Source organism: Musa acuminata, chromosome BXJ3-10 (genome assembly GCF_036884655.1).
Source record: "Musa acuminata AAA Group cultivar baxijiao chromosome BXJ3-10, Cavendish_Baxijiao_AAA, whole genome shotgun sequence".
Lineage (NCBI taxonomy): Eukaryota > Viridiplantae > Streptophyta > Magnoliopsida > Zingiberales > Musaceae > Musa > Musa acuminata.
In genome coordinates this window covers 23,786,894-23,799,820 of record NC_088358.1, presented here as the reverse complement: position 1 = coordinate 23,799,820, position 12,927 = coordinate 23,786,894, and the positions used below count along the sequence as shown (strand labels likewise).

Below are 12,927 nucleotides of genomic sequence, written 5' to 3'. Positions count from 1 at the left end.
AACATGTTCAAACATTTTAAATATATGATGTAGTAGTGCAAGACTTCAAAAATGTGTATGACCTAACTTAAATATGAGCTATTTGTGAAGACAAGTCTATTTGCATCAGAAAAATGTGGCTTATTGATCAAGAACAGAGGAAGTATGTGACTTATTAGTTGCAAAGCTAATGTTAGATCCTGCATTCATATTATACTGGCTGTGGTGGGAGGTCCAAATAGGTTAATATCACTGAAACAAGATCTATAGTTGTATTCTATAATTGTTAGAAATGATGCTTTGTTATTCTTCATTCATGTAATTTTCAGCTAGTTCATATCTCCTACTCTTTTCATGATCTATGTGATATTTAAGCTTCAAAACACAATAGCGAAAAGAATCATAAGCCAGAACAGTCCACCAAGCATTGTGTTCTTCAGCTGATATGAGACGAAATAACTTTACTGGATTCAGTTGTCTCCTTGGCTTATTTGTGCTTTATCAACCAACATTGTGCCTTTAAAAAAGCTTGCCCCCAACTTCTTTTACACTTTTCTCCAAGTTCAATGGTTCATTGAAGTAAAGTTTATTCTTCTTTCTACCCATTGAACTTTATATTTAAGGATGATTCCTTTCTTTTCTTAACTAGATCTGGAAAAGATTTTTGCACTATTTTGAGCTAAATTGAGTGAAACAAATTGGATTTATGTCATATTTCTAAAGGTTTTTTGGTGAAAAGTAATAGGTTCCTTATTGCTGCATAAAAAGTAGGACTACACATACATATTAGTCAAAGGAAGCAAGATGGAGAAGCACTGACATGTTTGAGCTCCAGGACCCTTGGCATCTTATTGCTTCCTTTGTATACTTGAGGATTAAAATGGCTCATCTTTTCCCAAAGCCTATTTGGGAGCTATCATTGCACCTAGTTTAATCCAATGTGGACCTCTGAACTCACCAACATCTATCTGTCTAAGCTGCCTTATAATCCAGTGGTGATTAAGGCCTTCTGTGTGCCATTCCAAGTGGATGAGGAGATGATGATGATGAAAGCTTAGGATAGATTATAGACATCATCTTCTGCAGAGAAGAACCAAATAGTTTGAGGCTCATATGGTGTTCCATGACACACTCATTGAGACTAGTCAGTTCATGCTCCTCTCTGCAGCATATATTGCTGCCTACATTCAATTACATGCTTTTTGTTGAATACTATATGTCCTTTGACCAATCATAATAAGATGGTGGTGTCATCCAAAAGAAATGCAGTGATATGCAGGGTAAACCAGATGTCAAGAAATACTCCCATATTTTACTTGGTGTATAGCTATGAGCAAAGTCTGATATATAATATCTTCCAAAGAAAATGTTTTATATTGCAGTAATCAACTTCTGCTCTTTGTATCATTTGATGATTTTGTTGTGTGGCATAACATTTTGTAAAAACAGAACAGTAAGAGATAAAATCCATACCTACATTTATGCAACAAAGACTGTCTCTACCCAGTTATTATGATCCATCAATGGCTCCTTAGGAAGAAGTTGTTCCTCTTGTGACAAGCACTTGTCAGAGGGAGACACCCACTGCAACAAGTAAGCGCATGGTGTTTCTTGTGGTCAAACTTGTCATCCTGTTGTCGCTCCCGCTCAGTAGACCTCAGTCGCAAGAAAGCTGTGAGTTTGTCTTGCTGAGGCCCAAACAGAGGCTGATCAACCCCATTGCATAGAAAGGTTGATGGAAAAAGCAGTGGCGATGAATAGTGTGTAGGACCATGGACGCATCAAGTCTCCCGAAGCCACCAACATCATTGTTAATTCACGAGTTGAATACAGACCACGAATCATTGTTGATTTGGATACTCGAGCAGTGTGGATTCCCAGCCGTTTGTCTGAAGTGCCGAGCTCTTCCAGATGAGTATGGAAAAAGCACACCCCCTGTTCGGAGAAATGACAGCGTCGGCAAGAGCACAAACGATCTCCAACCGAGGGTGGTGAGTCATCCGAAATCGACAAGTTTAGCCAGCACAGCTAACCTCGATCTCCAGATTCCAACACACGCACCAAATCTTCCCATCTTTTGACCTCAATAGCAACGCCGTATCCAATGGAACCCCTCAGGTCAAGATTCACTCCAGCTGCAGCATCCCATGATCGCAAGACGCTCGTTGGTTTGCAGTGGAAGAAAACCACGGGGTGGATTACAGGCCATGGTCAGAGGCATAGATTTCTGGACCTCAAGAAAAGGAAGCAGGAACAAGACTGCTAAAAGGCACAATGCAGCACTTTCGGGGTGCTCAGAGACCAAGCAATCCAACTGGCCTCTGACCTTTCATGGCGAGCAACACAAATGGAAGGTGATGTTGTCGGTCGGCACAGCACAATGTGCTGCTCTGCGTAGCTTTTAGAGGTGGGTGGGGATGATTCTGCCCCCTCAAAACTCTCCAATTAAAATGATATCTCATGGAATTCAACACAGGAGTTGACTTGCAAGTCCATCGGTAGTGATGGTTGTTAGCACACCACCATTAGCTTTCATGCTTTCTCATCTTCCAAGTAATCAAGATTATCCAGATTCTAAGTCATCTATTTCTTTCGTTGACTGTTGCAGATCAATAGTCAGAAGAAAGCATCTCAACTTGGACACGATAAATATCATTTTCAAGAGTATAAATATGTATTTTATGTTCAGAAAAAAAAAACACCTCCTAATTCGAATTATTTGACATTTGTCGAAATATATTAATATTAAAAAAATCCTTTAAATTTCACAAAGGATTCCTTCAAAATCAAATACCATAGTTGACTATTTGTTTTGAAGACATTAATTTTATGATGTAAATTTTATATAGGGAATCCTAAAAAAAACAAGTTATAAAATATTTTTTAGTCTTAATTATTTTCATGATTTAATCTTATGGTATTTATTTGTATTCAATTTTGGAGGACTCTTGATAACATTCCTATCCAAAATACACTGCCCAGAATTTGACTATCATGTGCCTGTGTTCTTATCAAGGACCACAAAACCAGTCAACTTCTTGCTCTAGCATTTATGGGGAACAGCAACACACATAAAATCCATCAAGCCAAAAAAGATAGAACAGTATTCAATATTACTAAAACTCCAAGATTTCGCTGTTGATATTAAGGAAAAGTAGACATCTTTCTTTCAACTCATCTCCTCACTGTACGGACATGGACATCAAGAAAACAAGCTAGATGTGATATATGGTTAACCCAAATTAAAAGAAAAGTGGAAACAAGTCAACTGTTCATTCCAATGAGATACTGCAACTTGCTACATTAATCAGGAACGTATGCAAGTCCGTGATCCACCCAGTGAGTATATCCACTTCATTCAAGTGGGTAGAAAGTTGCTATTGGTTGCTGGATTCATGTGACCAGTGTTGACCTGCATGTGGTGTTCAACTTATACACATGCACTGCCAAAGCCAAAACTAGTGATGATAAGACAACCAGGAAGATAAAGGAGAAGATGAGAAGTAATTCATCTTGTTTTTATGTGAGCTTCATTAAGATATCATAATCTCCAAACTCACAAGCTATCCATCATTTTGTTCAGCTACTTAGATTAACTTTTTTATCATAAGTACAAACTTTGAAAAATGTGGAGAACATCTAAGTGAGTTTAATTTAATCTACTAAGAAATAGGAATAGGTTGGTTCGACATGCATAGATCTATGTCCCACATATTCCTTCTTTCAAGCATCAACTCTTGGATAACATATTCTTATTGTCAGATGGACTGTTGTTCCTTCACCTGCTACTCTCTTTTCAATTAACCAAGTTTTTGGATGGTTTTGGATTCCTAATGTATTAGTGTTTAGGAACATTGGTTGGCAACAAACATGGATAATGTACATCTGGTTTGCTGGTAGATAGTATGTTTTTGTGTGCATGTACTTGTGCAGGTAATTTGTTGCATGAAAAGGCTTTTGTTGGGAAGAAGAACTTTCTGCCTCCCAGAATCACTTGCATCACCATTTTTAGGTTAACAATCCTGTTCTTGATTCAAGATTCAGGTTTAGCAAGGAAATCAGATCATTTGTGCATTAGTAGAGGAGGAGGAAAGCAATCAAGTCCCAAGGATTTCTATGTGGGAGACCATATTTTTGCTGTTCTTCCCCACTTTGCTCGGTGAGAGGCACAGCAAACTCTGACAGTCCAACGCCAGCATGGAAACCCACTAGCCAATCACTGTTCACAACTCTCTCTCTCTCTCTCTCTCTCTCTGTACTATAAATAGCTGCATCTGCCTGCCTTGAATTCACCCAAAATCTCTCGGGCGGAGGGCCTTTTTCTTTGGTTGTGAGCATTCGAAGAGATTGTCTTCATACCGAGACAGAGAGTTTCTTTGTGTGTGTAGAAAGAGGCTATGGATATTGAGACAAGACAGGACCTCAAAGGGGACTCCATGCTTGCTGAAGTTTCTCTTGATTGGAGGGGCAGGCCCTGCAAGCACGACAAACATGGCGGCATGAGAGCTGCTGTCTTCGTATTAGGTTCTCTCTCTCTCTCTCTCTCTCTCTCTCTGTGTTCCTGTGTTAGCATATTGGAACTGATCTATTCTCTTCTCCAGGCATTCAAGCATGTGAAATCATGGCGATCGCTGCTGTTGGGAACAACCTCATCACATACGTCTTCAACGAGATGCACTTCTCACTGTCGATGTCGGCAAACGTAGTGACCAACTTCGTGGGGACTATCTTCATCTTGTCCCTGCTCGGTGGATTTCTCTCAGATTCTTATCTGGGCAGCTTCTGGACCATGTTAACATTTGGATTCGTTGAGCTCTCGGTAAGTTCCATCTCCCACTGCTTGCAAACTCATTCAAGGGATGATACCACCATGTTTCTGTTCTTCTCTTTCTGTCCATCCATAAGATACAAAATAAAAAGAAGATAATGTCATGAAATATGACTACTTGGATTCTTTTTGGTGATGAAATGTGACTGCTTAAACCTTATCTTTTATAGCCTAGAAAATAGTCATCTTTTTCCATCTAAATTGCAAATATTTCAGCCACTTGGCGGTGGCAAACCCACACGACCGGAGCTCTGAATACTCCCATCATCAACTACCTACATGTGATTTCTTTTCTCGAGGCAAACACCTGCATGTGGTTTAGTTGCATTATTTCTGTCTTGGTGTTATTTAGGGCTTCATACTACTGGCAGTCCAAGCACACCTTCCACAGCTGAGGCCACCACCATGCAACATGATGACGGGAGAGCAGTGCGTGGAGGCCAAAGGATTCAAGGCGGCCGTCTTCTTCCTTGCTCTCTACTTGGTGGCCTTGGGGAGTGGCTGCCTCAAGCCTAACATGATAGCCCATGGCGCGGACCAGTTCGGAAGGGACGATCCGAAGCAGCCGAAGAAGCTCTCCACATACTTCAACGCAGCCTACTTCAGCTTCTGCGTGGGAGAGCTGATCGCCCTCACTGTTCTCGTTTGGGTGCAGACGCGCTCCGGGATGGATGTCGGCTTCGGCGTGTCCGCAGGCGCCATGGCGATGGGCCTCATCAGCTTAATTTCCGGTGTTGTTTTCTATAGAAACAAGCCTCCACAGGGCAGCATCTTCACCCCTATTGCAAGAGTAAGATCCATGATTTCATCTCTTTTGACTCGATAAATCCATGAGATTGTTTAATGCTCATCATAGTCGAAATTACTGACAAAGGATAAGGTTGCAATGAATGGTGATGGAAAGTCCTTTGGGGACTTCCATCCTTCTCTATCAAGTCTACAGAGATTGTTTGGTGTCATTTGGTCAAACTAGAACTGGGCTGCTTGTTGACGTATGAAACTGATAGAATATTTGTGTTTGTGTTCTTCAGGTTTAGATATAGCTCCAGAAAAAAAGTAGCATTTCTTACTTTATTACCTTTGCTACTTTATTATCCGTATCAGAAAGGACAAGGCACATAATTAATGCTTGAAATGATAGCAGTCTTCGTTTGCTTGTACTGATAGCTTGTCTTGCAGGGAAAAAAATGTAGCTAATTGGGAACACGAATGATGTACTGACATGAGTATTTCATTTTCATGTTCGTCTAATCATTGTAGATATTCTATATACTTCTGAACAGGAATACACTGGATTCATGTCGCATATAATATACTTAATTCTCCTTCAAAAGCATGCATTTGACTGCAGCCCTACATGCATGGATCATATCACTGTTCCCTCAATGATCTTTGAACTGTGCATGTTCTTGCTGTCAAGAAAAGTTATTCTTGCAGGTCTTTGTAGCAGCAATTAGCAAGAGAAAGCAAGTTTGCCCCTCTACTAATTCTGAGTTGATGCACCAAAGCCAAAAGCATGCTGGTGATCATCATCAACCTTCTCCTGGTGTCAACAGCCTCAGGCACACCGACAAGTTCAGGTTGGCATTTCTTGGTCGTAAAAGTATGCTCGGACAGTGTGCAATTAACTCCAGCAACATTTTTCCTCCTGGTAATTAAGGTTTTTGGACAAAGCCTGCATCAAAGCTCAAGATGGCTCGAGCTTGAAAGAGAGCCCATGGAAGCTATGCACTGCCACGGAAGTCGAGCAGGTGAAAGTGGTCCTCTCGGTAATACCGATCTTTGCATGCACCATCATCTTCAACACCATCCTTGCTCAGCTCCAAACGTTCTCGGTCCAACAAGGAAGCTCCATGGACACTCGAGTGGGGAACTCTTTCACGATCCCTCCGGCTTCATTCCAAGCCATCCCTTACATGATGCTCATCGTTCTCGTCCCCATCTACGAAACTGGCTTCGTCCCTCTCCTCCGGAGGTTCACCGGAAAGGAGTCTGGGATCACCCCCCTGCAGCGCATCGGCGTCGGCCTCTTCACGGTGACCTTCTCGATGGTTTCGGCCGCCTTGATCGAGAAGAAGAGAAGGGAGGAAGCTGTCGGGCCACACAAGCATCTGTCCATCTTCTGGATTGCGCCGCAGTTCCTCGTCTTCGGGCTGTCTGAGATGTTCACGGCGGTGGGGCTCATCGAGTTCTTCTACAAGCAGTCGGCGGGGGGGATGCAGTCCTTTCTGACAGCCATGACATACTGCTCCTACTCATTTGGGTTCTTCCTGAGCTCCCTCCTCGTCTCCCTGGTGAATAAGATCACATCAAGCTCGTCGAGTGGTGGGTGGCTGAGTGACAATGACCTCAACAAGGACAGGCTGGACCTCTTCTACTGGCTCCTGGCGGCTCTCAGCCTCCTCAACTTCGTCAATTACCTCTTCTGGGCCAGATGGTACTCTACCAGTCCGTCTCTGTCAACTAAAGCACCCAACCATGGCCCCTCTGGTGAAGCCTCCCTTAGCATCAGCTGATTTCCTCGGAATATACTGTGAAGACCACCACCTCCATGCATGATACCTTTCTTATCGCTCTTAAGACTAACAAAGTTCTAAATCTAAGTTTGATATCAAACTCAGCGCTAGTAATCTTCATCTTTCATTAACAGTAAGAAATGTCACGACACATCATTGCAGCCTATGCTTCATTCTTGTCTTCTTCGCTCCCTTTCTTCCTTATATGGGCACCATAGTCCTCATCACATGTCATTGCCACTGTGTGGAGGTGGGAAGGGGACATGTTGGTATGGGGGATATAATGTCCAAGTTAAAAGACGCCATCCTTGCCACACTCATGCTCATTCTTGTGTTTGTGGGAGAAGATACCCATGTTTGCTTGGTGTAAGCTCTTCCCTGAAAGCTGCATGCTCTGCTAGCTCGAAAAGATACCAAGAAATGCTTTGGCCTCCCCTTCTTTTTAAGCCTTGCATATGCCTAATTTTATTACATAAATGCTCTAAGGTTAATTATGTTAAAGCTGCAGATCAAAATTATATATGATAAATTAGAAGAAAAAAGCTCCAAATTAAAGTAAAATAAGTGTATTATGTTGTCCATGCTTTTGTTATCCCTGTCGATTAGTCTCTGGTCAACGGGGCCCAATAGATCGTGGGCCAGATTAAATGGACCAGGCCGGGCCGAACCGAGCCGTGGAGTGATCAACGGCCAGTCAAAGCGTGCCAGTTGGCACGAGAGACGTGGCCGAGAGGTAGCCATACGTTTCAAAACGGGCGCTTTTGGTGTTCAAACTTATCCTCCGGTAGCGCATCGACCGACGTAGTAATAATTAGACCCCTCAACGCAGCCGACCTCGCACACCCTTTTTATAGAAGCCTCGGTTGATATCGTCACCGCCTTGGTTTCGGAATCCCGAAAGGGACGATTTGCTCTCCCTCGTCTCTCCCGCTCTGGTTTCGGACCCCAAATCCGATTCAAATCGAACCCCCACCACCAAATCCTTGCATCTACTTATACCTCTGCGATCGAGATCGAAATCGAGTCTGCGATCCGCCTCCGAGATCGATGGTGCGAGTGGATGCCGTGGCCGTCGACGGCAGGCCGCTGAAGCGGGCGCGGCGCCGGGATGAGGCCGACGGCATGCTGGGCCTCCCGGACGGCATAAGCGCCGGCGAGATCGCTCCCTGCGGGCCGTTCCGGCACTGCGTGAGGTACTTCATCGCCCGACAAGCACGAGTCGCGCCGCCCGCGCTGCCGCGCCTGCGGACGTGGCGGATGGCCTCCCGGGTGGGCGACACCGCCGTCGATCTGGACGTGGTGGAGGAGGACGTCGCGAGATCGAGGAGGATCTACTGCGACCATTGCAGGATCGTCGGTGAGTCCTCCACCTCGACGATGCGTCACCGATCTTGTCGGGCTTCGTTATGCCTTCTCTGATGTCTAATATAATACGATCTAATTAATCAACGCGCGATTCCGTCTTTTTGTTGGTTATTATCGGCGTGCGAGCGGGTACAAGGATGGGGAAAATTATCCTGAGTAAACATTGATGAATCATATTATAATCCAGTAAATTAGAGGAGAAACTATTGTCTATTTAATTTCACTTTCGATATTAAGTTTCATGAGTACGTCTTGATGTGTGATTCATGTGCTTGGATCAACAGGTTGGAGTACGAATCCAGTGTGTTCAACGCGATACCACTTCATAATCCGGAACGAGAGCAGCCCATCCTCGTCTTACGAGCACCATCCTTGCAGACATTGTGGGGCGCCTCGTCGCTTCTCAGAACTCAGGTATGAGATTCTTGAGAGTTAGTCCTCCATCTCCGAGTTCTCAAAATCTTTTGACAGAAAATACAGGAGAGTTGGATAGAATGTCCATTGCTTAGCGTGTAATCAATCAACGCCAGTGTTCTCTTATTCAGTTTTTTGATCTTTTAATCCTAAAGTACACATCAAAATTAAGATTGATCGAATGTAATTAGAGAAGTTTTTAGATATTTAGAGGTTATTTGCAAGAGGAGACATTCTAACATTGAGTATCAGCTTAACCTGCAGGTGCAGTACTTGCAATTATGAGTCAACCTCTCTTCATTTGGAGGACTGGGCATCTCTGCAGTTGGAGGACCCTACGCATTTGTTGCATGGTGTGGTGCATGCCAATGGATATGGCCACCTCCTGAGGGTTAATGGCCGTGAAGGCGGCTCGAAAAATTTAATAGGTTGCGACTTGATGGAATATTGGGATCGACTGTGTAAATTACTCAATGTCAGGTATATCCAACATCTTTGCATTTACACACCTTAAAAAAAGGGTAATTGTAGTCATCTTTTTCCTTGTTTATAAGAAAATAATGTTAAGTAAGAAAATAGTGCTTAGATAATTAAGATTTATTCCTGTAAATACATTTTTGAATCTTAGCTCGATTGAAAAAAGAAATTTTCAAGCTTACGTGAGAATTTGATTGGTTTTTCTTAGAAGAATTTAATTTTTTTCATGGATATAGGTGGAGAGAGATGATGTAGGGATTTATCGAATCACATTAAATCTTATTTTTTTAATATATATTTTTATTTGTTGATCGTGAGATTTTTTTTTATTCGAGCACTAATTGAGAAAAAAAAGAAGTCTTTTTTGTTTATTTCAGAAATCATATAAGTAAAATTTTGTAGCACTTGAATCGTTTTGCCGATGATGACTCTGTGATGATTCTTTATCAAATAAGACGAAGAGATTACCGATGGAAGATTATATTATTCATGAGATAAGTTACGAATGTAGTGACATGATGACTATAAGATGATGATATAATAATTTATCGGAGATAAGAAAGGGTTTTATATTGTTTCTTTTTTTTCTGTCGTATCCTTTGTACTATTTCTCCGGATCAAATTTAGACGGAAATCTTACTTCATAAGAATCAGTTCTCTAATTCGCTTTAGAATCCGGAGATGCAATTTTTTATGGAATCAAACAAATTACTGTTCTTCTTGACGCCGAAAGAAACAATTATTATCCACGACACAAGTTATATAATTGTACATTTGCAGTACACCATGAAGTCGATATTTGTTAGCTACAATATGAGGCCTTTTTTTGTCTTCGGTAGTCGAGATATTCGTAACAATTTTCCCTTGTGGCCATATTGTTCTTTGGGTAATCTTTTGACAGGCTATAAACCAGTTGAAACACATTGTAGTTAGAGGAAATTGAATGTGATGAAATTGAATGCGATGAAACACATTTGATCAGATTTCACTGTAAGGTAAACGTAGCCTGTTGCATAATAAAATTTAATTTGTTTATGCCTTACAACGTTCATCGGTAAAGGTGCCCCCTTAGCCAACTATTTGGTGGAATACTCCTTGTGGAAGTTTGCAACCATGTGCGCTCAGTCACCCACACAAAGTTTGCAACTACATGGAATTTGACATCGGAATAACCACTGTGAAAATAATTCTACCGATAACTCCAATATGTTATATGAATGGCCTTTTTTTTTTTCAAACGAAAAGCGTGCTGCGTATGAACTAATGAAAAAGGTTTCAAATGTAATTTGAGATCGATACTTTGGATAACAATCTGAACAAATTCTGATTACTGGATAATCAGTTAATAGCTTATTAGAGTTATAAGCACTGCCTCCACGCATGAATTGTAGAAACAAGAGTTTCATCCCTGCTGCTACCCCAAAATTGATTCTTCCCTAGCAGAAAAATCTCCGTCATGGATGTGTCCAAGAAGCACGGCATGGAGTTCCGGCTCCTCCAAGCTGTCACCGCAGGCCAGCCATGGTATGGAAGCTGGGGATACCAGTTTGGTTCCGGCAGCTTTGGTCACACCACTGAGGCTTACCGTAAGGCAGTGGATGGTCTCTCCAGCACTCCTCTACTTGATGACCGATCACTTAGCACCCAGCTGCAGAAGACCATTGCCCTTTATGTGTTCCTTTCACCTCGAAGACTGAAGACATTGAGAGACCTCTTCTGTTTCATAACTCAGCAGATCAAGGACTGCTATGATGAGAAGAATTCGGGAGCTGATGCAACAGAAAAACCACAAGATCCTGAATCACTGCCAATGTGCACATGGAGACAGGAAGACGTTAACCGAGCAGAGAATTCCATTATCAAGATTCTTCAAGCTGTTAAGGAATCCAAGTGGGTTACCTGGCGGGCTCTTCGAGGGGCAACCTTTTCGTCTATTGGTTCGTTAGAACTGCTGGACTATTGCCTCAGGAAACTTGCTGGTAGAGCGGTGGCTGATGGTTTGGTTGTCACAGTCAAATGTAATGCTGAGTCGAACTCGGTCGAGTACAGGTTGGCCTCCTCCCTATTCACTTGAGATGAATATATGGGTCTAACCTGCAAACTGATGTCTTTACTTGCCTCTTCAGACTTGAGCATGCTTCGGACGAGCGATCATCTGCTCGACGCTTATGCAGACCTTCCAAAGAATGTCTTCTTCATGACCTCAGGGTGTTGTACGATGCCCTTCTCAACCCTGCCACCATGCAGCCTTACGAGCCACGGTCAGTGTGGGACGCCTCCCGGAGTTCATCAGCAAAAATTCTCGACTGCAAGCAATTTATCAAGCACTATGATAAAAATAAAGACATGGTGGATCCACATCCATTCACACTTCGTGTATGGTGTCGAATGGAGTTAGCTGACAAACCAAAGAACTACTTAGCCCCCCCACCAGAGCTCTTGCTACTACCTTTACATGCCACGGTTGCAGACCTCAAATCTGAAGCAACAAAGGCTTTCCAGGAGACATACCTAATCTTGCAATCGTTCCAGGCAGAGCAGGTTTTAGTAAATGGTGAAGATGCTGATGATGCCACCCAAATCAGTTTCCTGCTAGGCCCAGATGATTCTGTTCAAGTTCGCGGAAGGTGCTTGGGAGGTGGGTGCAAGTTGGAGCAATTGCGGATGGAGAGGGGCACAGAGAGTTGGACAGTAGATTGCACCTGTGGAACCAAAGATGATGATGGCGAGAGAATGTTAGCATGTGACAGGTGTGGAGTGTGGAAGCACACAAGATGCTCGGGGATAGATGATCTTGATGAGGTTCCGGCGAAGTTCGTCTGTGGATCATGTTTAAGCATGTCCAAGCGCGGTGGCAGAGGCAGAAGAATGTACAGATATGACACCTCAAGCAGCTGGCAGGATGATGATGCGTCATCAAACACTGGAAGAGACAGATAGTTAGCAGTAAAAAGTTGACTGATGTGAAGAAAAATTTTGTATATAGCATTTTGGACAGACTCATGCTTAATGAGCATTTTAATGTCATTGAGTACCCTCAATAATGCAAAATTAGATGTTTAACAGTAGAAGGTTGATGGCTGTTAAAAATAACACAAGTATTATTTGATTCTTGAACAACAAATCTGCCTAGTACAAGGGTGAAGCCAGCTTCCATGGCAGGATTTGAGAACCTAGTGGCACTAAATTATGAAGACAATAGTGTTGAATAAGATCAAAACAGCAAAAACAGGATTCTAATGGTGTTTCTTAGTCCAGAACAGAATCTTAAAATCTAAGTTTAACATAACAGTCTCTTCAGAGTGATGTTCAATAAAAAAAATATTTCAACAATAGCACATGCTTGAA

The 12,927-nt window shown here is 42.4% G+C and overlaps 2 protein-coding genes and 1 long non-coding RNA gene across 4 annotated transcripts; 2 read left to right on the top strand and 1 right to left on the bottom strand.

The window, feature by feature from the left end:
- The first annotated feature begins 4,265 nt into the window (after positions 1-4,265).
- On the top strand, positions 4,266-7,489 carry LOC104000756 (protein NRT1/ PTR FAMILY 4.3). Its single transcript, XM_009422883.3, has 5 exons — positions 4,266-4,503; positions 4,581-4,798; positions 5,160-5,597; positions 6,245-6,387; positions 6,468-7,489. The coding sequence occupies exons 1-5, from the start codon at positions 4,377-4,379 to the stop codon at positions 7,321-7,323; spliced, it is 1,782 nt and encodes a 593-aa protein (XP_009421158.2). The 5' UTR covers positions 4,266-4,376; the 3' UTR covers positions 7,324-7,489.
- A 653-nt stretch (positions 7,490-8,142) lies between these two features.
- Positions 8,143-12,644, top strand: LOC135651669 (PHD finger protein At1g33420-like). Of its 2 annotated transcripts, none has more exons than XM_065171963.1 (5): positions 8,143-8,680; positions 8,973-9,102; positions 9,367-9,582; positions 11,023-11,628; positions 11,706-12,644. In XM_065171963.1, exons 1-5 carry the CDS (start codon positions 8,371-8,373, stop codon positions 12,517-12,519), a joined length of 2,076 nt encoding a protein of 691 aa, XP_065028035.1. In that variant the 5' UTR covers positions 8,143-8,370; the 3' UTR covers positions 12,520-12,644. The 2 variants fall into 2 exon arrangements, with proteins under 2 accessions (XP_065028035.1, XP_065028034.1); XM_065171962.1 differs by having other exon boundaries at positions 9,355-9,582.
- LOC135651670 (uncharacterized) lies at positions 10,841-11,619 on the bottom strand. Its single transcript, XR_010501898.1, has 2 exons — positions 11,479-11,619; positions 10,841-11,383 (listed from the first exon to the last, which is right to left on the bottom strand). It is a non-coding gene; the product is annotated as an uncharacterized LOC135651670 (long non-coding RNA).
- Positions 12,645-12,927: the final 283 nt, after the last annotated feature.

Excerpts from the sequence above, each read along its gene's own strand:
- LOC104000756 (XM_009422883.3), top strand. The coding sequence starts at position 4,377 with ATGGATATTGAGACAAGACAGGACCTCAAAGGGGACTCCATGCTTGCT. Across the intron at positions 4,504-4,580 it reads AGCTGCTGTCTTCGTATTAG|GCATTCAAGCATGTGAAATC; the intron begins GTTCTCTCTCTC and ends TCTCTTCTCCAG. Across the intron at positions 4,799-5,159 it reads TTGGATTCGTTGAGCTCTCG|GGCTTCATACTACTGGCAGT; the intron begins GTAAGTTCCATC and ends GGTGTTATTTAG.
- LOC135651669 (XM_065171962.1), top strand. The coding sequence starts at position 8,371 with ATGGTGCGAGTGGATGCCGTGGCCGTCGACGGCAGGCCGCTGAAGCGG. Across the intron at positions 9,103-9,354 it reads CGTCGCTTCTCAGAACTCAG|CTTAACCTGCAGGTGCAGTA; the intron begins GTATGAGATTCT and ends ATTGAGTATCAG. Across the intron at positions 9,583-11,022 it reads TGTAAATTACTCAATGTCAG|AAAAATCTCCGTCATGGATG; the intron begins GTATATCCAACA and ends CTTCCCTAGCAG.